This window comes from Lissotriton vulgaris, chromosome 5, assembly GCF_964263255.1.
Source record: "Lissotriton vulgaris chromosome 5, aLisVul1.2, whole genome shotgun sequence".
NCBI classification, from domain to species: domain Eukaryota; kingdom Metazoa; phylum Chordata; class Amphibia; order Caudata; family Salamandridae; genus Lissotriton; species Lissotriton vulgaris.
In genome coordinates, this window is record NC_141693.1 from 1,911,990,062 (window position 1) to 1,912,014,251 (window position 24,190).

At 50.0% G+C, this 24,190-nt stretch overlaps 1 protein-coding gene across 1 annotated transcript in view; it reads left to right on the plus strand.

Annotated features, from left to right (window-relative positions):
• The window catches only part of LOC147717703 (E3 ubiquitin-protein ligase TRIM39-like), a 113,807-nt gene that overhangs the window by 14,398 nt on the left and 75,219 nt on the right, over window positions 1-24,190 (plus strand). Inside the window, exon 4 of the mRNA XM_086924490.1 lies at window positions 14,520-14,542. Coding sequence (XP_086780616.1) covers window positions 14,520-14,542 — 23 coding nt within the window. The remainder of the gene's footprint in view (window positions 1-14,519; window positions 14,543-24,190) is intronic.

Below are 24,190 nucleotides of genomic sequence, written 5' to 3' on the forward strand. Positions count from 1 at the left end.
CTCCTTGCATGGTTTATTTCCTTTCAGAGTCCCCTAGTTGCGGGAACGTTCTGCCGTTCCTACGCGACTTTTTTCCCACTTGTGTGCGGTGTGTACATAGACCGCAAGGGGGCGGCCTGTCGCCTCGCCGACCCTCCGGCGCGCCTCCGCGGTGCGAGGAGCCGCGCCGTGGGGTCTGCTTGCGCAGGGGCCGACCCTCGCGTACCCCTCTGACACCTGGTGCTCCGGGTCTGTACTTCACAAATTGACGCCCTTTGGGGTCTGTATGGCGGTTTGACCGCGTGAATCGCCTTCGGGCGTGATCTGTGCACCTCTTTATTCGTGTGTGGCCTAGCGCGCTTGAGGGGTACGTAGACCCGGTCCCGGCGAGGAGGGCCTGCGCGCTTGGGGGTTGGTGCAGCCCACCTGCCACGTCAGCTGGCCCAAAACGTGATCGCAGCCGCTGGGCCTGCCCACATTCGAGAACTTTCTCGGTTGCCGCCCTCTTGGGTGCCCCGCATTTGCCCTTGGTTCCGACATGGAGGGGGAGTATGATGAGGAGGCCTGCCCCTATCTGCAGGATGATGAGTTTTATCAGGCGGTGGACAGCTCCATCTATCGTTGTGTGACGGAGGTGGTAGGGCCCATGGAGGACCGCCTTTCGGCCCGCATCGTAGAGGAGTGTGCCAAGCTGGCAGCGGCGCAGGTGCCGCCGTCCCCCGAGCTCCCGGGGACGTCCGGCGGGTTGCCGCCCGCTCCGAAGAGACCCCGGGGTGAGGGGCCTTCATCGGAGGCCCAAGGCGTGGATAAGGGCGCCTTCGAGCGTCTTCGTGACGCCTTCCTGGCCAAGGCGACGGCGGTGCCTCCGACGCCCTTGGTGGACCCTGGCACTTCGGGCGGTCTGTCAACGGCGCCCGCTTCCCCGATCTACGACTCTCCGGACACGGATGACGACGGGGAGTCGACCCGGTCTTGGCTCCCGGCGCCTTCGGGAAAGGAGATGCCCCGAGATGAGTCGGGCATGCTGGACCCGGACGAGATCGTCCACCCCCGATCCGCGGCCTGGGCCCCGGGGGAGACGGTGGCGAAGTTTGTCGCGGGCCGGCTGCGCAAGCCCCTGGAGAAGGAGGCGAGGGGTTGCCTGCGCGGGGAATGCCCTCGGCCTACTTTGGAGGGGAAGGTGGCTATGACCCCAGAATTGGACCCCAAGATGGCCACCTTCCTGGCGAAATTCATGAAGGACCCCAGGAAGGGGATCGATCGGTCCTGGCGGGCCTGCCAGGACAAGCTGTTGGATGCGGTCGGGCCCGCCACGAAGATCCTCGATATGGCGGAGGAGGCTCGAGCGAATGGCACCGCCATTTCACCGGAGGTGCTCTCCAACTGGGCCCAGAGGGTGATCGTCTTCTTGGGCAACGCCAACTGTGCCCTGTCCACGGAGCGGCGGCGGTCGCTCCCTATTAAGCTGGACCCGAAGCTGGGGGACCTGGCCTCGTCGGAGGCAGGTGCAGTGGCCCAGGGCGGCCTCTTCGGTGAACCTTTCATCCACGAGCTTGGAAAGTTCGTGAACACGTTCACGTCGCTGGACAAGGCCCAGTCCAGCATCAAGAGGGTGTTTCACCAGCGTTTTTCTGGAGGGGCCGGTCGCGGCAGGGGCCGCGCGATCGGCCGTGGTCAGCAGACCAACAACCGTGGACAAGGCTCCGGAAGAGGTCAGTACCAGACCTCGGCCAACTACACCAATTTCTACCCCACGAGGGGACAACGCTATGGTGGAATAGGATTCCAAAAGAAGTCCGGACAAGGACATGCCCCCGGTAAGTGTACTTTGCTTGGATCAAGTTCCGATTGGGGGGCGGCTGGCAAGCTTTTACGGGGAGTGGGAGTTGCTCACTGCCGATGCTTGGGTTTTGCAAACTGTGAGAGGTTTCCATATAGAGTTTCACGACCAGCCAACTCAGGTGAGGCCCCCGCGCCCAATGGTTTTCTCAGATTCCGACGCGCGATTGATAGACGGGGAGGTCTCGGACTTGCTGCGCAAGGGAGCCATCCGCCTATCAACGCGCCACCCGCATGGGTTCCTCAGCAACGTCTTCTTGGTAGACAAGACGGATGGGGGCAAGAGGCCTGTGATCAATCTCAAGGAATTCAATGGGTGGTTGGTCTACCGTCACTTCAAGATGGAGGGGATCCACCTCCTTCGGGACGTGCTCCTCCCTCGGGATTGGATGGTACGACTGGATCTCAAGGATGCCTACTTGGTCGTTCCCATCCACCCCCCTCATCGTCGTTTCCTACAATTCCTGTGGGACGGCCAGGTGTTCGAATTCACCGCCCTGCCGTTCGGCCTTTCTTCGGCCCCGTGGTGCTTCACGAAGGTCCTTCACCCGGTAGTGGAGTTTCTCAGAAGCCAGGGGGTCCGTATGATAGTTTACTTAGACGACATCCTCCTCATGGGGCAGTGCCCGGAGGTGCTGGCAGGACAACTGCGTCAAGCGGTCGGCCTGCTTCAGAGACTGGGGTTCGTCGTCAACGGCTCCAAGTCGGTCTTGGTTCCCACTCAGCAGATCACCTTTTTAGGTTTCGTGGTGGACTCGGTGCAGGCGGTCTTGAGCCTTCCGAGCCGGAAGGTCGCAAAGATACGGCACCTGCTTCGGCAGACGATCGCGAGGGATCGGACGTCACTGCGCCATGTCGCCAAGGTGGTGGGTCTTCTGTCGTCCTCCATCCAGGCGATTTTCCCAGGGCCGCTGCACTACAGGGCTCTTCAGCGCCTGAAAGCGCAGCATTTGCGCCGTGGGATGTGTTACGATCAGTGGGTTCCCCTCACGGACGAAGTGAAGGAGGAGATGTCATGGTGGCTGTCTCACATGGAGGCATGGAATGGGCGAGCGATCTTCGGGTCGGCTCCGGACTTAATAATAGAGTCCGACGCCAGCAGGTCGGGCTGGGGCGCCCGGTGCGGGGATTTTTCCACCGGCGGCGCCTGGTCGTCAGAAGAACAACAATTGCATATCAATTGTTTGGAGCTCCTTGCGGGCTCCTTCGCGGTTCGCTGTTGGACCAAAGATTCGGTCAAGGCTTGTGTCCTGCTCCGGATGGACAATGTTTCGGCGGTCCGATATGTGAACCACCTGGGAGGTCCTCGGTCCCGCGCCTTGGCGGATTTAGCGAAGGACTTCTGGGATTATTGCCTGTCTCGTCACATTGCGGGGACGGCGGAGTATCTGCCAGGCCAGTCCAATCAGGTAGCGGATTGGCACTCTCGCCATCTCAGGGATGCCAGCCAGTGGAAACTGGATCCGGGAGTCTTCCGGTGGCTACACTCCCTTTGGGGCCCCTTCTCGGTGGACCTCTTCGCGTCCCGTCTCGACCACCAGCTGCCACGGTTTTACAGCTGGAGGCCGGACCCTCTGGCGGAGGCCACGGACGCGTTCTTGCAGGATTGGAGTCGGGAACAGCCGTTTGCGTTCCCCCCGTTCTCCATGATCATGCGAACGGCGGCTCAAATACGCCGTCAGGGTGCGGACCTGGTGTTGGTTACACCGCTGTGGAGGTCTCAAGTATGGTTTCCGGTTCTTCTGGAACTTTCCTGGGATTTTCCAATCCTACTCCCCCTGTTTCCTCTGCTCCTGACGAGCCCGGATCGGGAACCTCACCCTCTCGTCATGCAGAACACTCTCCGCCTCGTGGCGTGGAGGCTCTCAGGAGACGCTGGACGCTCCCGGGCCTTTCGGGGTCGGCAGAGCACTTGCTCTCCAAAGCATGGGCCGATAGTACGACGAAGCGTTACAGATCCGCTTGGCTTAAGTGGATGCGTTGGTGTTTACGAAGGGATTTGGATCCCATGGTCGCCGGCCTTGTTCCCGTGCTGATTTTCCTGGCTCATTTGGCCGACAAGGGTTTGGCGTATAGAACGATCAATGCTATCCGGTCGGCGATTTCTGCGGGCCATGATAACATCGATGGCCATCCGGTAGGGGAACCCCCTTTTGTGTGCCCATTCTGCGAGCGGTTCGCCTCGCGCTGCCGCCAGAGCCCAGGTACTCCGTCCTTTGGGACGTCAATTTGGTCCTGAACCTGTTCCTATCGTGGCCAGCGAATTCTTATCTGTCTCTGAGGGAGCTTTCGGCGAAATTAGCCATGTTGTTATGTCTGGTTTCTTGTAGGCGCGTCTCGGACGTGCGCGCGCTGGATGTTTCTGCACGCATTTTTTCCCCGGAGGGGGTTACTTTTACGGTGGGTCGACGCACTAAGACGTCGTCGCGTTCCATTTCTTATCCAGCCTTTACTGACACTCCTAAGTTGTGTGTCGTGCAATGCCTCAAAGCATATGAGGACCTGACCTTGGATCTACGCCCTCCGGGCGAGCGTCAGTTGTTGATTGCCCTGCGGAAGCCACACAAAGCTGTCTCCTCCCCCACTATCGCTAGGTGGGTGCGTTGGGTCATGCAAGAAGCGGGCATCAATACTTCTCTCTTTGGAGCACACTCCGCCAGGGGGGCCATGGCCTCTAAGGCATTCTCGGTGGGTGCTCGTCTGGAGGACCTTATGCGAGCGGCGGACTGGTCCTCGGATTCCACCTTCAAGAGGTTTTATTTTAAGCCGGTGGTGGATTTAGCTCAGTTGGTGGTAAGTAAGCTTTAAACTAGCATAATCTGAAGCCTCCGGTCCTGACATAGAATCGAAATTTGCCTAGCTTACGTAACGGTAAGTTTCAATTCTATTAAGGACACGGAGGCGAGGATTATCCCACCCGGACTACGGTGGTGTCTCTACCCGCCCGTATGGCAGTAAGTAAAGCGTTTTCCTTTACGTTGTCTGTACTGTGTTGTTCACTGAATGCTCCTCGCCTTGTTGTAACCTTTTCCTGGGCCACCTCGCTGATGCTGTTCCTTTTTTGGCAGGCAACGACGGTGCTAAACAGGACCAATGAGGCTTAGCGTGATCTGCGCGAAGAAAGAGGAGGAAGATGATGGGAAGTCCGGTTATATAGGGATGATGAACAGTGACAAAGGACTGTGGACTATGATTATAACAAAGAGACTCTTGGGAGTTGTTGTTGATTTTTTGTTGAACATTACGTCAATGCTTTATGTTTAAAGCATTTTTTTGTTCTTATCATATCTTTTCCTAAGCTGCTGTGGGTTCTTTATGTTAATAAAGCGAAGGAAGATATAGCATAATCCTCGCCTCCGTGTCCTTAATAGAATTGAAACTTACCGTTACGTAAGCTAGGCAAATTTCGATTCACCCGCAGAGATGAAAATCAAATGCCTAAAATCCTCTTTTGGGTGAAGAGGTAGGAGAGTTCCATAGAGAAGAAGTGAGAAGTCACCTGGAGCTCATTTGAATTTGTCTGCTGTGCGTCGCACTAAATAACCCAACTTACTGCATCAGTGTCCTTTTTCCTTATTTACATCAACTTATCAATGCATTTATTCAATAGCTATCATTGTATTACTTTTTTAAACTTGAACTCACCAGCACCATTCTGAAACGTTTACTGTTTTTATACATCATCACTTAATTTTACTGGAGTAATAAACATGTAACCGGGACAGCGCATAGATTATCTGTTACAGCGAAAAGAGAACCATCATCTATATAAGCTGATCCATGGTTTTGTTTCACATTTTAAAAAGTTGCTGTTGTTTCCCTACTTCAAAGAAACCTGCGTGTTCATTCTAGAAACACTTTCTAGACCAGAGCTAGCCGGAAGGTCGCTTTGAGCTGCTGTCTGTGAGCTGGCCCTTACAGTGCAACCGGTGTCTGTCTCGAGCTTGCTGTAAGCTGCTGTCTCTATGTCTGTCTTCAGGGTGGCTGCATTGCATAGGGTATGCGTGTCATGCTGCTGACACTGGCAAAGACTCTGTCGGGTCAAACAATTTCTTTGTGGTATTAAACATTTGAGTAAATATAACTAATGGACACACACAGAAAGAGAAACAATGTATATTATTCAAAAAGGTGATATTTTACTTAATATTATCAAATTATTCAGAAAAGGTCAAAAATTACCACAACAGACAAGGGAAGACTGTCTGATAATTAAAATGGTGAAGCGGCTAATGTGAGCGTGATTATAGTGACATTGTGAGTGTGGTGACAAAGTGACGACATTTGTGTATTAAACACGAGGACATAATACTGTACATCTATTTACAATAAAAACTCTATTGAAGAGGAGGAGCTTCGCGCGCAACCTTGATGTCCGCATGAGCACAGGGCTCCCGGACCTTCGCCACCTCCGGCACTTATCCTGACTATTATCCTGGTTATGACGACGGGTCATTGAAGACGAAACCCAGCTGATATAATAGCTGTTTCCAGAAATTGATTTGGATCCCGGGAACCGATTTTACGAAGCTCTGAACTTTTGTGGCCTGCTCCACGGAACTGCCCCGGGCTCGAGTCAATGGTCTGCCCGGGCAGTAATTGAACAACATCGGCCAGCCTGATCCTACTCTCTACCCAGGTCTTAGCTTTCGGTTTCGCTTTTGGCCTCGTACCCTCCCCAACATCGGTTTCGCTCCTGCTACCCAGGGTTTACTCAACTCCGCAACTTCGCTCTAGTGCCATGATTGAATGTCACTGTTCGTGCAAGACGAAATAACGTTCGTATTGTGGGTGTCCCTGAAAAAACAGAAAGCCCAACTGTTGACCTCCTCGTGGAGGACCTCATCGTAAACCATCTTGCACCTAAAGGCCTGAACAACTTCTTTGCGGTGGAACGGGCACAGAGGGTGCCGGAAGGTAAACCTAAGCAGGGTGCTACCCCGCGGCCCATAATCGCCAGGATTTTCAACTTTCGCGATAGAGACGCTATCCTGCAGGCGCCGCGCTTGGGTGGCCCCACGAAATTCGAAAATACCACGGTGAGCTTTTACCCAGACTAAACCCAGCTTGTGCAGAAACAAAGGATGGGGTTCCAGGGGGTGAAGAGACGATTGAGGGACAGGGACATGAAATACGCAATGCTCTTTCCAGCTCGGCTACGTGTGGAATATGGAGATCGGACGTTCTTTTTTTGATCATCCTGAGGCTGCAAGTGACTGGCTCGACACCCTGCCTAGGCAGTAGGAACACTCTGAACACTCTGGACGAGCTGAAGGTGGCCCGATGGAGCTGGAATGAGAAACGGACTTGGTTCTCTGGACTACATATAGACCTTCCAGCTCTGGTTTGATGATTCTTAAACTTGCTTTGATAGAGGTGGTTACCCAGGGGTGGTGGGGGGGTGGGTCTCTTCCTCCTCCGGGGTTTCTTTTCATAGATTAGTTATATGTTAGGGCGACAGGCACACTGCAAGTTGGGGTGGCTTTTGAGTCTAACGCAGGGGTGCAGGGTGGTGGGTCTGGTTTTGGGAGTTTGTTGGAGGGTGGAGGGGGGGGAAGTTGTTGATGTTTGGTTCATTTCAAGGCAATGTATTGATGGACTTCTGGACTTGGATGTCACGTTCGTTGTGGGGTGGATGCAGCGCTCATTCCTGGGATGGGGGTAGGGGATTGAAATTATTATGTTGGAATGTTAATGGGTTGAGGGACAGGATAAAACGTGCTGTGGTGTTACAACTATTAAGACGCCTCTCCCCTGATGTTGTGCTGCTGCAGGAGACACGCCTGATAGGAAAACCATGCCAGGCTAGGAATCGACGGGGCTACTGTCTTCTGGCGCACTCTGGATTCACTACCGGCTCTAGGGGGGTGGGTATCCTGGTCAGGGGTTCCCTCCCTCTGGAGGTCGATGATATCATCCTTGATGATAGGGGGCGATACGCCGCCATTATTAGAAGATGGGAGGGGAAGGTTATCACCCTGCTTTCTGTTTATGTCCCGCCTGGCCTCCAGACTACGACCTTTGCCGACTTGGGGAGAGTGATCCTGGGGTTCCCGGAAGGCATCCTGGTGGTGGGTGGTGATTTTAATTCGGTAGTATCCGGAAATAGCGACCTCTACCCCCCCAGGGAACTCGTGAAGTCTCGGTCCTGGCTGGGTGGCTTCCTGGATACTTTGAGATTAGTAGATTGTTGGAGACTGCTTCATCCGGGGCAGTTGCAATACACCTTTCACTCTGGTGCTCATGGTAGTCTCTCGAGACTCGATTACATACTGATGCCCGCGACACAGGCCTCCTCCGTCAGAGAGATTAGACATCTGGCCAGGGGTATTTCAGACCACTCTCCTTTATGGCTTGTCATGGAAACAAGGCTGGGAACTGAGGGCCGGGTAGCCCAGATTAACCCTTGGTATCTCCGCGACCCTAAGATCCGTGCAGAGTTGGTCAAATCACTGGATCAATACTTCCTGGAAAATGAGGGGTCTGTGTCATCTTCTGTCTCACTATGGGAAGCCTACAAGACTGTTATCCGTGGCCAGGCGCTATCATTAATCAATAGCTCTAAGAAACGTAAATATGAGGCAGTTGTCTGACTTGAGACTGAAATAACTGACTTAGAAAGGGAATTGGAATTTGGTGTTGCCCAGGACAAGCTCCACCTCCTCAGTCTCAAACAACTTGACTATAGAGCGCTGGTGACGGATGCCGCCAAAGTGATGAGCAGAGAGCAGCAAGGATGTCTGTATGATGTAGGTGATAAGGCGGGAAAGTTGATTGCTTGGCTAGACAAGAAGGAGAGGGCTAATCGTGTGGTTCCTTTGATTGAGAGAGTGGCTGGAGTGAGAGTAACTGACCCCACTGAGATTGTGGAGTGTTTTTCGGAATACTTTCGAACTGTATATTCCCCTGTATCAGACAGGCCGGAGCAGGACTCACATCTGCTTCTACGAGACATTGCACTGCCCCGCTTATCGGAATTAGACAGGGAACTGATGGATGCAACGCTTTCCATCGAGGAGGTGGCGACTGCTGTCCGCGGTCGGGAAAGGCCATGGGCCCTAATGGACTCCCCATTGAGCTCTACAAGCTGCGCCCGGATAAAATAGCACTGTATCTTCGATCGATGTTTTTAGGGTCGCTAGATGCGGGTTCCCTCACCCCTGATCAACGACTTGCGTCTATTGTCGTGATTCACAAGGAGGGGAAGCCGCGAGACCGTTGTGCATCGTACACATTACGCTCTTAAACGCTGAGCCTAAGATCCTCACAAAAGTACTTGCGAACCGCTTGATAACCGTCATTAGCGACCTCATCCATCCGGATCAATCCGGTTTCATTCCACACCGTAACACGGCATTGAACCTTCGGCGTTTGCATGGCGTCCTCGCGAGGGTGACGTCGTTACGTGAGCCGGCCATTTTGGCCTCTTTGGACGCCACAATGGCGTTCGATACGCTAGAATGGCCGTACCTCTGGGCAGCCCTTGCTAAGTTTAGTTTTGGCCCTGTTTTTATCGGCTTGGTGTAATTACTATATGAGGAACCATTGGCCCAGGTGGTCGTAAATGGGCGAGTTTCTGGCTTGTTTACCCTCGGAAGAGGTACGCGCCAGGGATGCCTGTTGTCTCCGCTTCTTTTTGCCCTCGCTTTGGAACCCTTGGCAGCCTGGCTGAGGTGGGAGCCATCGATGAAGGGTATTCGATGGACCCCGGACTTCGAGGACCTAGTGTCACTCTATGCTGACGATATCCTGCTGTATCTCACGTTGCCTCGGAAGTCGCTGATAGTGTTATTTGATGTGTTAGATTCTTTTGGTAAAAATTCCGTCCTCGTAATTAACTGGTCCAAGTCCTATGTATATGTCCTTTCGGGTGAGTCTCCTCTCTTGCCACGTGGGTGCCCCATACAGGTAGTGCAGGCGGGGTTTAAATACTTGGGGGTCTTTATTGCCCTGGATCCTGTGGTTCGCTATGAACGTAACTTGCTACCCCCGCTTCAACGCCTAAGGTCCAATGTTGAGGCATGGCGCAAGCTTCCGTTGTCCCCTCTCGGACGGGCGGCATTATTCAAGATGACAAGATACCCATCTCACATTTTATGAAAGGATGGTCTCTTTCCTATGTGACTGCCTTAAAAAGAGATTGGACCTGCCTTATAGGTCTCGCCTGCGCCAGTGTGCATGCCTCTCTACGAGGCTTTGTGTAAGGGCTTCCAACTGGGACCAAACGCTTGTGCGTGTGTTTTATTTGTTTGGTTCCCATGCTATTGGCCTTTGCGTGCGTCTTTCTAAGAAAGACAGCACACAATCGGCCAAAGGCGGGTGCATGTCCTGCCTTCGCTCTCCCCTGGCCTAGGGAGCTCGGGAGCGAGCAGCAGCCCTGCACTGTGCTAGCTGCATTCCTGGCGCCATCCGTTACCAATTATGAACACACTGTCGCGCTTGCAATCTGCACTTGTTTTTAGTGGGTATAACACAGTGACTCACCTTTCTGTGACCCGATGTCCCTCTTAAAGTGACAGAACAGTTCTGTGCGCTCAAAAACTTCATCTTCAGTTGGACGAGTAGCTTGGTGCAGAGCTAAGTGCGCACAAGAGCGGTGAGGTAGAGCTTGGCGCGGCTTCTTATGAGTTGGTTAAATCTGCCGCACCTTACCCAGAGGTGTGCTGCTGCTGGTCCAGAAGCATCTCTCGACGCAGCCCCCCTCACTCTCCGGAGACCCTCGGTCAGCACCAAACCCCAGGGCTGCACACCACGTCTGGATGTGGCGCGGCTAAAGCTGTGGGCAGAAGCAGGAGCAGTCAAAGCAGTTTAATCCCGCACAGCAATTGGTGCCAACACCGGTTGGCACCCATGCTGCCCTTTTCAAACCAGTCATCAGCGTGGGCTTTCTATTTTGGTTTGTGGCACCCAATCGAATTGTAACATTTTAATACACGTTAATAGAATACATGAATAATAATGATTTCCCCTTGAAAGCAAAACAAGCCAGCGTGACACCATGAACGAATTTAGCAAATACTTATTATTTTCATTTTCGTGGCACAAGTTTCTACATGACTCATTCAGTGACCCATTTCCAGTTAAGTTCTTTGTTGTATACTGCTCAAGTAGGCAAATGCACCAAGGCTTAAATGTTAAATGTACATGAGTTCACCACAAAAGATTCAATATATTTTCCTTGCCCTCTAGGGAACGTTCACATTTTTTTTAAACATTGTGGATATATGAAGTTTTGATTAGCAGGGGTTCCTCATCCCAAAAACGAGACCACGTTTCCTCACAGTAACGAATATTCGTGGCTAAACAGTTTCTGACAAAACAGAAATGCACTTCTGAATTGTATTACTGGCACCATACGGGGAAAATACTTTGATGAATATTCCAGCGGAAAACTCAGAAAATAGCTTCTGGTGGCATCAAAGAGTGATGGGCTTGTCGACATCTAGCAACGAACCGGAACTCACCAGGTAAACACCCAAGTGAAAGCTGTAGAAACTGATGGAAAAAAACCACATTAGATACCAGGATACTGGTGTAACTATAATCAAAGTAGGAATACACCAGTGTGTTTCACGCCCGGAAGAAAGCAATCCCCTGCGTGCAGAGCACCTGCAAAACTACAGTCAAGCTATTCAAAGCTTCAGTAAACGCCTCTCCCATAATGTTTTTATCGGCTCCCTCCCCCTGTACCTTCACAGGAGCACATGCACTTTCAGTGCAGCACGTTGTCTAAACAGCACTAGGCGCTACTCGTGTCCAAACAGCACTAGGCGCTACAGTGCCTCTTAACAATAATTTTCCATTGAAAGCTTTGCTGTGTCTTTACTCAGAGTGTATAAATTGTAACTTTGTAATGTGCACCTCACTGATGTAATAAACCATACTCTCCTTAACATTATCACGTTTCTAATGTTTTAACCCTTTAATAAAAGGTAGTACGTCCTCAGTGTAATGTAAAAAAGAAATGCTTCTACCCACTGGGCGTTTTTATGAATGCGTTAATGAACTCCGAATGTGTGTGGCCGCTGCAGATGTCGGTGTTATCTTTATTTTATTCTGACCTCCTTGAATGATTTCTCTGACTTTTTTTTAAGCTATGCTTAGTGTGCAATATTTATTGTTGTGATGGGCTCTGTGCCACCAGTTATGCACACTATCTGTCAGCATTCACAAAGTGACGCTTGTCCTGACCGGATCAGGTTAAACCTGGTGCTCTAAGTTGAATTGTAAAATGCAAACTCTATAATTTCTTTTCTGAATTGATTCCACAATCTGATACCTTTTTCTGCGAGGTTCTTGACGCTGACGAGGCGGGATGTCTTTGATGAACGCGGCTCTCCTCACATCTTCTCACTCACACAAAGCTCATTTGCGCCCACTCTCTGCCAAGGGCCTCTGTCCCTCCTGTGTGTTCTGGGCAGAGCCTGTCATTTCACTTCCCTTCCTCAATTGTGTCCCTCATCCCACGCACCTCGCTCAGAGATTGCACTGTTTTCCATAGTCCCCCAAAGTTGGCTTTTTTTGAGTGAGTGTTTGTGGGGGGGCATGTGTGATTTAAACCAGCTTCAAAAGTTATGACCCCCTTCCCCAGCCGCCTGGATGGAATAGTGTACCCTAACCCTGGAATGGACCACCTCCTTTCTCTCCGGCAGAGTGTCCGCCTCCCCATTCCGATCCGAAGCCTCCAAGATCATCTGCGGCGTACCCCAGGGATAATTCCTCAGCCCGACACTGTTCAACATCTACATGGCCACACTCGCACAAGTCACCCGACAGCACGACCTCAACATAATCTCCTACGCAGACGACACTCAACTGATCCTCTCCCTCACTAAGGACCTCCTCACTGCCAAATCCAACCTCCACAAAGGATTGAAGGCCGTCGCAGACTGGATGAAGATCAGCGGACTGAAGCTGAACGCGGACAAGACGGAGGTCCTCATCCTTGGCTCCAACCCTTTAGCCTGGGACGACTCCTAGTGGCCCACGGCACTGGGAGCAGCCCCCGACACCGACCACGCACGCAACCTGGGAGTCATCCTCAACTCAACACTCTCCATGACCAAGCAAGTCAACATAGTCTCCTCCTCCTGCTTCAACACCCTCCGCATGCTCCGCAAGATCTAAAGATGGATCCCGACAGATACAAGTAGAACAGACACCCAGGCCCTCGTCAGTAGCAGACTCGACTATGGAAACGCCCTCTATGCGGGAGCTACGGCCAAGCTCATCAAACGACTGCAGCGCATTCTCCCACCTCCCCGCCAAGACCTGGAACACCCTCCCACTGAGCCTACGACAGACCCAAGACCTGCTGACCTTCAGGAGTCTACTCAAGACCTGGCTGTTTAACCAGTAGCGCCCCCCCACTTTTTCCCCCCAGCGCCTTGAGACCCTCAAGGGTAAGTAGTGCGCTCTACAAATTCTTAATTGATTGATTGATTGAACACACACATACACTGGTTAATGTGCTGCTCATTAAGTAACAATAGATGTTGTAGCACCCAGGTTAATCTGCTGTATGGCTAAACACTTATATAGACCTAAAGGTGAGGCGTATTGGCTATGCCATTGCTTGTTAATCTTGGGGCAGTGGAGATGGACATTGTGGGTATATTCTCGGTGACCCAGTAGAGGCCTTTTGATCAGGAGGATACTTTATATGAATCTTGAGTTTGTAGACCTTTTGTAAACGTTGTCCTCCACCTCTTTTATGAAATAATGATCACAACAATTGTGTTCTTCTCGAGTGTAATTGATTACAACATTATTCCTTAAAAATGGTATCTTTCTTTTTTTAGTTTCAAACAATTTTATTGAGGAACTTCCAGATACATTCATACAAAGCTTTCCATAATATTATATCAAAATATTTCCATTTTAATTTTTAACTTGCAAATAACAAACTATTCATGTTATCCTTGTCATCCTCCCTTGCACACACAAGGATATGTTTTTTTATTTGCTTGTGCTTTTTTTATTCTCCCGCTCCTCGTGAAGGGCAGTCTTATCATGGTTGACAGGTTTTGGTTATGCTAATGTGTGGTCTTGTCCGGCCTGACTCAATCCCCAGAAGATGCTACACCAGGGGTTTTCAGATCTTACTTAATATTTCGTGCAGATCTGCAATGTCATACATTGTATTTTCCATAATTTGGTGTACCGCCTATTGAGTGAGAGGGGGTTGCTTTGGAGATGTGCGGGGTGGCTGTTCTTCCATATCTGCCACTTTGAGTTGTTTAGTGGCTGTAGTAAGTATTTTAAGTATTTTTCTACCTTTTCACATAGGTTAATAATGAAGTTATTACAAAAGGTCCTATGAATGTATTGGTTCTGTCTCTGAAAGGTGTTGCTGTAACCATTAAAAGCATCTGCCTTCATTAAGGCTCCAGGAAGTTAATTAAGACCTTGCTTTTTGCATCATTATACATTCTTTGTTGTGAATGTTGCGCCAAGATGATCCTGTGTACGTGTTTAATAACACAGCATAACAGTTCAATATGTGTTATATACTGTAATTGTTGATTCAGTCACAATCCACACCCTTGGCGGGTGGCTAGATACGGTACAAGTGTCTGTCCCATCTGTCTGAAAAACCTCTTGTCCCCCAGTAGCGGCTCAATGTCTCTTCGCAAACGATATCGATGCTCAGCATTGTGGAGGATGAATATTTATCTTCTTTTTTCTCTTTTCCTCCCTAGGATGTGCAGATCATCTTGAGCAGGTACGTTCTCTTCCTCTTATGTACATTTGAGACTTACCTTTGGCCCATGCTTGATTTTCAAATACCCTTTCATTATGGTATACGTTTTTGAAAAAGTCCCCTTTCACCAAAACGTGGTTTCTTGACACTTTTGGTGCATAGCATGAAGCTTGCACCTGAAAGTTACATTCCACATTTTTTTGTTTTGCAGAGTTTTATATAGCGCGCACTTGATCCGAATCGGGTATCAGAGCGCTTTACAAAGCACCAGTTACGTTACAAGAGGACCCACATTCATTTTTGTTAGGCACTGGGAGATTAAGTGATTGGCCCAGAATCACAGGATTTTCAGCGTCATTGCCGAGACTCGAACCCAGTTCCCCAGATTAGAGGTTGACCGCCCTAGCCGTTAGGCCAACTCCTTAAGAGGTTCACAGAGTGGAATAAGGTCTGAGCAAAGAAGAGCAATTGCTGCTCCAAATATAAGCAGGCATGGTACCTTCATATGGTTGTGCCTAGGCCATTAGCATAGGAAAATGTGGGCGAATCATGCATAGACCTGTAACTGTGTTAATCATTGTATACTTCTCCTCAAGCAGCGATCACAATTGTCAAGGTGCTGGAGAAATTTGTCTTTGCAGGAGTATTTGTTAAAAATAAGACATAGCAGCTTGGGTAGCCCAAGTCTGAAACAGCATTTAGCGCAACATAGCAGGGAACAAAGCGAAATATCAGTAGACAAATTTCATTACAACTAAGGGCCAGATTTCGATATTGGCGGACAGGGTTACTCTGGCACAAACGTGATGGATATCCTGCCCACCAAATAACAATTCCATTATATAATACACACCTGATCAGTGGCTATGCAAAGAATGTCCGCACATTCAGAGCTTGTACACATGTCTCCGGGAATTCAAAGTAAAATTCAAGCAATGCAGTAAGATTTGGTGCTACAATGGTAGGTGCACCCTGCCACCTGGGGTTCAAAACCAGACCAGGAAAAGTCCAGTTCGGTGTATAATTGTTCAAAACACACCAAGGTCCACATTAATATATGTCTGTTCAACGAAGTGGTGAGACAAAGTTGTGATTGACTTCCATGTGGTTTTTTTCTTTCACAATGTTGTTCATTATTTATGTCAATTATTGATACCCAAATGCAGAAAGGCATCCGACACGTGTTTAGTCAAAGAGATTTTCTCAAGGCTGGAATAGGAAGTACAATGAAGAGAATGATGATAGAGTGCGCCTCAATATGGTGCCTCACTCTTTTAAAAAAAAAAAAATCTTTTTATTGACAAAAATGAAAAAGAACCATAATACAAAAGAACTTAAACAAGCATCAGGTGAGCCACATTTTCTTATCGTGTTAGTCCGTGTATCACAAGTACAGAATTACTTACAATTATTTACATAATAGGGGATCATGGAGATTCCTGCGCCACCGATACCGCTCGTGGCGCTGGTGGTTCACAGATATCTCCCCGGTGGCTATTCTACGCCCCCCAGACCTTCCCTATTTCTCCGGGCACCCCCTGGCCACATACACAGATTTTTCCCTGACAATACACCAGTCCAAGTCTTCGGCCCATCTGGAAACCTGAGGCGGTTGACCCGCACCCCACAACTGAGCTATATTTCGTTTCGCCACCATGTATGGAAGTGTAGCCCATTGCCTCTGGCTCACATTCACATCAGTAGGTTCCCACCACAGACCACTCCGAGCCTCCGGACGCATGGCCACACCCAGCACCTCTTTCACCTCGTCATGAACTTTCATCCAGTATGCCTGAATCACCCCACAATCCCAAAGAATATGTATGAAGGTGGCAGGCTCTCTGCATTCCCTCCTACAATCTCCACTCTCCGCTCGCCCCATACGCACCAACCGGGGTCCTGTGATATATGATCTGTGCAAGATCTTTAGCTGCACCAAGCGAAGCCTTATCTGAATCGCAATTACTTTCGGGGAGGAGACCGCCGCCACCCAATCATCATCATCCAATTCCAGCCCCTCTGCATTCCACTGCTCTGTAATACGTCCCAACGGGTCCTACGTATTATTAACTAACTTCTTATATATTAAGGAGATAGTCTTCTCGGGAAGGTGTCCGTCAAGTATCCGATCTTCGAGGGGAAGCCTCCGGAATCGTGGCACTCCTAGGTACATGGGTCAGGAGAGCATGTCTCACCTGTCGGTATCGATAATGTTCATGCATACTGTACTGTTGCTTAAGAAAGTCAAACGTATGTATCTCCCCTCCTCCCCACATATCCTTTATCTGGGCAATCCCTACAAGTTCCCACTTGTCAATCCCCTTGGTCTTCCACAGGCTCCCAAGTTTCCCCGAACTAAACCGAGGGGTTGCCAAGGTCAATTTGCCCTCCCAGCCCAAACACCTATTAGCGGGGTGCCACACCTGTACCGCATGTGCCGTTAGACCTGTCAAATCAAATCGCCCTGACTTGACGTACAAAGCTCTGTTAATATCTCCACCCGGCGCCAGCCCACGATCCTTAGCGTATCCCGGGTCTCCAGGGGGACCACAGACCACATGGTTCACTGCTGCTAATTGCGACGCCCAATAATACTTCTGTAAATCCGGGAGTCCAATTCCCCCGTCATACCACGGGAGAGTTAATTTCACAAACGCTCTGCGGGGTCTGACGTCCCAAAGAAGTTGTCTCTGGAGCGCTTTAATCTCCTTGAAATAGGAGACCGGCACCGGGTCCATTGAGTTCTGTAATGCGTATAAAAATCTAGGCAAGACCATCATCTTGAACGTCGCCCTTCCAAGCAATGAAAGCGGAAGGGCTCTCCAGCGCTCCACATCTTTCATTAACCTACTCAAGGGCGAGACCAAATTTTTGGTATATCTAAGCTTCGGGTCAAGCGTTATATAGATACACAGATATTTAAACCCAGTCGACTCTATCTGTATAGGGAAGGACTGCGGAATCACCGGGGGTTTGCCCGCAAGGACAAAAAGCACCGACTTCGACCAGTTGATAGCAAACCCATAGTATCTGCCAAAAATGGCAAGAACATCCAGGAAACAAATCAAAGACGCTCTGGGGTTGGTAAGGTATAACAAGATATCATCGGCATATAGCGAGATTTTATCTTCCCAGCCTGGCTTCCACCTCAAGCCTCGTATCGTTCGATCCCATCTGACCCATGCCGCCAGCGGCTCCAGTGCCAGTGCAAAAAGCAGCGGGGATAGTGGGCATCCCTGTCTCGTGCCCCTCTCCAGTGAAAAATACCTTGATCTACAGTTATTAACTACCACTCTGGCCAGGGGATTAGAGTATAGCAGCTGCACCAACCCAATGAACTCTCCTCCAAAACCCAGCTTCGCCAGAACCGCAAAAAGATAGTTCCATTTAACCCGGTCAAACTCCATAGTGGCGTCCAAAGACACTAGGACCTCTGGCTCCAGTATTTTCGAAGCACCCCCAAGAATTCAATGCAACCTCCGCAGCAGGTTCAGTGCTGTGTTGCGGTGCGGCATAAAGCCGGATTGATCTGGGTGTATGAGGGTGGTGCCCACTTTGACCAATCTAGTAGCCAGCAGTTTTGCCAAAAGTTTGGGCTCTGCATTGAGGAGCGCGATCGGCCTATAATAAGAGCACTGCTTCTTGGGCCTACCCGGTTTATGAATAACCACTATATTTGCTACACGCTGGTCGTAAGGGAGCTGGCCCTTCTCTTTACTCTCCAAGAACATGGCACAGACGTATGGGGCGAGGTTCTGAGCATATAACTTATACAACTCTATTGGTATCCCGTTAGGGCCAGTCGCTTTACTGGATTTTATCCCCCTGATTGCCTGTGCCACTTCATCGTCTGTGAGGGGGGAGTCTAAATAGTCCTTATCCTCCGCTGATAACCCTGGCATGACAATATCTTTGATCATTTCACTGTTCTCAGCCTCTGTGAATCCAGTGCCGGCTTTATATACACCCCTATAATACTCTAAAAAGGTGTCGGGAACCGCTTGTGGGTCCGTCACTATTTCTGAATCGGTTCCCTCTATCTCTGGTACTAACCTAGATGCCCGCTCCTAGTGCTCAAGCCACGCAATCAACTTATCTGCTTTGTCTCCATGCTCATATATTCTGCTTTGTATAGCTACATTTTGAGCTATAGCTCTATCTCTGGCTAGGCTTCTGTATTCGCCCTGACGTAGCTTCATATGATGGATATCTTCCGGTGCTGACGTTCTAGCTACCCTCTCCTATAATCGCAACACTTCAGCTTCCATCCTAGCCACCTCAGCCTGACGTTTTCTTTTTTTCCCCGCTACCAAGGATAAGACCTCCCCTTAGCCACTACTTTTGTATGCTTCCCAAAGGGTTTGAGCCAATTCAACAGTACCCTTATTTTCCCGAAAATAGCGATCTGACTTCTGGATAACCTCCTTTTTGTTAGTCGGATCTTTTAGTTGCCATGCACTAATAGGGGCCACCCTACCCACCGCAGTCTGCCCAAACGCAAGACTTAACCATAGTGGAGTGTGATCGGATATAACTCTACCTAGGTACCGTACCTCCAGGATTGTGGCCGCCATAGCCGCCGGCAGCAATATGTAGTCTAGTGTAGAACAACTTTTGTGTGGCACTGATATGTGGGTGAAACGTGTCTGTGTCGGGTTACGTACACGCCAGCTATCCACCAAAGTCTCAAGGAAATTCGAAAGCCATCTTTGCGATGGTGGAAGTGGTCGCGGCGGATTCCTATCGCCCTCCATCTAGCACCGCATTAAAATCACTCCTCCCCCCCCCCACCTCTCCCTCCATCTAGCACCGCATTAAAATCACTCCTCCCTCCCCCAACCTCTTGTCCCCCCCCCCTTCTATCAAAAGGCCCTCGGGCAAGGAGAGGAACACTGTACTCAGGTCACGAAAGGTGTTGGACTGTCGACCAGGCGGCACATATATTGACAAACGGGTAACTGTCTTTCCCCATACTTGTCCCGACACACCAACATATCGACCCCTCTGATCCAGCCACGTTGACTGTACTGCCATAGGAAAGGAATTCTTGACCAAAACACCCACCCCTCGGGAGCCAGTTGTGAATCCAGCATGTGCCACTAACTTATAGCCTCCTTTATGGAGGGCCATGCAGCGATTACCCACAAGGTGTGTCTCTTGTAATAGTGCGACATCCGGGGCATGTCTTCTAATGAGCTGATTAACCATCCCTCGCTTAATCCTATCTCCCAGACCATTCACGTTCCAGCTTAGCACCTGTATCCCCAATTCCTGATTAACCTGTGTCATCGGCCCCAAACAACAAACCTCTGTTCACCTCATTCTCATCTGATGCAAAAGGAAAAAAAGGAAAAAAAACATACATACTATCCCTACTCCATCTCCTGACCAAAGGGAAAAAAGAAAAAAAAAAACTACTATGCAACAACTTTCCCTTCCCCCTTTCCCTCACCCTGCACCCCTGCCCGCGGCATTCGCCAACCCCCAATTTGCAGTGTGTCTGTTGCCCCATATTCCAACTAACCAACTATCTAAAAGTTTACCCGAGGAGGAAGTCGGCACCCCGCATCCCCGCACCCGCCCTTAGGATAATAGATCTTGCGCCTACTATGACTCTCAATCTCGAAGAGCATACCCGTAGAAATGTCTTGTAGTTACCCCCCCTCCCCCCACAAGACCATACTTCAGAAGCAACTGCAGTACTCATCATTCCTGTGAGCCATCTCCATCCTCGCCGCTCCCCCTCCGGGGCTCCCCCCGGGAGGAGAGGCGCTCCAACCAGTCCGAGGCAATTTCCGGATTGTCAAAGAACCAAACCTTTCCGTCAACCTCAACTTGCAGCTTAACAGGAAACATCATGGCGTATTTAAATCCTTTGTCACTGAGTCGCTTCTTAACACCGAGGAAACTTTGCTGCTGCCTCTGAACTGTCTGAGTAAAGTCTGGAAAAAAGTTAAGGGTGAAATACTCGTATATTTCAGAGGGCCCCCGGATCTGGAGGACTGCAGGATAGCGTCTCTGTCTCTAAAATTGAGCACCCTCGCAATCATTGGACGTGGTGGGGCCCCAGGACGTGGCCTTCCTCCCGGGACTGTGTGCCGATTCTAAAGTGAAAAAGTTCCCTAACCCTTTCGGTTTCAGATGATTAAGGATAATGTCTTCCACAAAAAGGTCAGTGGTCAAACCCTCGGCTTTCTCCGGGACACCAAATATGCGCGCGTTGTTTCTCCGGGCCCTTCCTTCGTATTCACCCAGCTTGCGGCTTACCAATTCACTAGGGGCTTTAAGGTTCCGAACCTCCTGTTGCAACTGTGATACGTCATCCGTCAGGCTTGCAGATTTGATATCGAACGACTTCACCTTCTCACTTGTTTTGGTGAGATCAGCTCGGATTGAGTTGACCTCTATGGTAACAGTGTCCAGCTTGTGGTTCATTGACTCCATCTACTGCCCAAGGGAGGTCTTAACCCCCTCTATGGCGGCCATCACGTCTTGCAGTGTGGTCTCCGATGTAGGACCCGAGGTCTCTCCACCCCCATACTGTGATCTTCCAGACCCAGGAGGCGAGCTTCTGGGCTGCGTATACCGTTCCAACTTATTCGTTTGAACGTAGCGAGACTCCCTAGTTGATCTGAACTGCTGTTTCTCGCCCTCAGGTTTAGTCGCCATCTTAAGTTTTCACACAAACAGTTCAAGCCTGCTGCCACTGCGACCACGACGATAATCCACCAGACCGCTATTGTAGCCCGGCCACCGCATGTCCAATCTGTTTGGTCTAGCTCCTCAAACTCCAGGCCATCCGTGTTCTTCTCAGGCATTCACACGCAGCTTCACCGCTGAGGGTCTCCCCACCACAGCTGACCCAGTCCCACCAGCTCGCCTTATCCTAGGCCTGCATTTGCCCGTCTGCCACTCTGCGTCTCGCTCACCCGTGCAGTCCAGTATCCATTTAAACCAATCTTCTGTATCTTCAATGGCCCCCTCTCAGTGCACCCACTTCAGAATCTGTGCACCTCTATGCTGACCGCATATCCGTAGGCGCTCTCTATCCGCTCTCTTTATTATATCCGCCACCACCTGTCCCTGTCATCTGCTGCACAAGCTCAATGGATGGGGGGGCTCAGCAACATCCGATGCAGCTCTAAACTGCGAGGCCAGGCCGTGAACCTCTTGCGTCCGACTCCGGGACCCTTAGCAATATATTTCACCCCCAGGAGCAACGGGCCATTGAGGCGGCTCACCAGGGCATAGCCTTTCCAAACTAGGACCAACCAGCGCGTAATGCATCAACCCCGTGTCCTTGCAGAACTGCTTCTCTTCTGGCTCCTGCATCTATCAATGCCACTGGTTGTAGTTCACTGCCTTGCAGGTGTGTAATAATAATAACAACACTTTACCCACTTCTGGCCAGAACTCCCAGCATGCATCTGCCATCCACCTTCAGGGCCAGGCCAGAAGGGGGGGAGGGGCCCTCAGGGGGGAAGTGCTCTCTCTGCGCCGCCTCCAATGCACCCCGCCATGCCCCCGCCCCCCCCCCCCCACCTGTACCAGAAGCGTTTTTGGACCCGGGCGCGACTGGCAATCTCGGGTCGCCGCCCCGGGTGTTGATCAACTCGCAGCCGGCCGCCGCCACCACGCGAGTCCCCGGCTCCAGCCGCCCCGGAGGCCCAAACTTCCGGGATGCACCGCTTTGGCTCCCGATGTCGTAGCGGGACTGGAGCGGCGTCGGTGAGCACAGTTTCACTTCTGATAGCCGGTCCCCTCCATGGCGCCTCAGGAGAGGTTCAGGATTTTGCGGGTCGGGCGCGGGTTCCACGGAGGCACCGGCCTACGCTGCCATCTTCAGTGCGCACGTATGGTGCCTCTCTCTTGTTACGTGATTTCACTTTTATGGTGCCCATATTCTTCTGACTTTTCTTGCTGCTTGCATACAGGCATTTTACTGCTCGCACACAGGCTTATCAAGGCCTGTTACAGCACGCTCCATACTTGGTTCTGTGAAATCACGTAAGTCAATTGCAACTTCGTCTCAGTACTTCATTGAACAGACATATAATACTGTTGACCTCTCTGAGTGCTTCAGTATTGTTATTGAACTATAATTCCATTATAACCTGTGAAAAGTTTGTGACAGAGTATCCCATCTGTCAAGATCATAACCAGGCTCTAAATTCTAAGTTGGACTAGTGTGCTTTACATATAATTCACTCCAGTCCATATACATTTTCTCTTAATACAAGTCAGTGTAGTAGGATCAATTGACAGCAGTTAGTTTGAGCAGAAACGTATCTGGTGTCCAGACCAAGGACTTGTAATGCTCCTACTTTAGAACAGTTCAAACAATGGCACAATAGACATGACCGTCAGAAACTACGCATTCTGCTACAAACAGGGATGGGGCATAATGTTTGATAAATGCTGTCAAAAGTGTTTAAATCAGTTGAAGACCGCTTGTCTCAGAGCACCAGAACTATAGGTATCAACACCAATGCACAGTGTCAGAGGAGTAGATCATACAAGGGAAAGCCAACTGTCTAGATAAACTCGCTCTGGAAACTGCAATTGAATCTCAAATAACTTGGTTAAGTCGAGTTGGAGACACTTTAGATTTAATCAAAAGAAAATTCTCTTGTTTAATCATGAACTCCTACAACTTGTTGGATGCTCACTAAATCAACAAAATAATCCTAATGAGATTTATGCTTTTTCAAATAAAGAAATTCTGATAAACTGGGTGCTTGGAATCTTTTACACACTCGCAATGCAGGCTTTGACTATAAACAGGAGTCCCTAGTCCACCTTTTATGCTGCTGCCTGATAGCACAGTACAAGCGATGCAGATTGTGCTCACAAATAAGTTGACAAGTTAAAGTGAGCCATTGGGACACTGCCTGAATACTAAAGGCATAGCTGAGATTTGTCACTGAGCAAAGGTTTTGCAATCTATTTTTTAAAACCTTTCGCAAACAATTTAAATTAATATTGGTATCTTTTAATTGTTTCTAAATCTTTGGTCTGTAATTGTTGAATCATTCTGCCATTCTATGTTATGAATACTTTATTAATGTTTTATCAGCTTGTGGAATGATTTTAATGAATGAATTACAATGATAACATTGCAAAAATACTCCACACAGGGTTAGAACAATAGATAATATTTTTGTGAGTAAGAAAAGACCAAAATGACAAACATCGAATTAGTAGAACACAAACTAGGATTTTTTAAAGATACAATGAAATTACAGTGCTTAATCATAAAGTTCCAACCAGGGACATCTGGTTGGTCTGGACCGGGTTAAATCCAAAGTTCAGGCTGACCACGATGGAGCGCAGGCTTTCTACAGGATTGACACCGGTCCCGTTGAAAAAGTACATTGAATGGAGGTAGTCGGCATTGACGACCTGATACGAGGAGCAGAGGAGGTGATCCATTTTCATTGATCCCGTGGATATAGGTCTTGCTTCGGTTCGGATCCGCACAGTCAGTGAAGCCTCATCGACAACGTTGTCGTCGAACCGGGCAGTCCGTCACCGTGATGTCATCGAGCAGCAACTGCGTCGCCATTAAAGGCGATACGCTGGTATCGATTGGCGCAAAGTCGTTGATGCATGGGTTCTGCTAGGTCAGCACAGAAAAGTCACATCCAAGGGCCCAGGACTGGGTTGGCA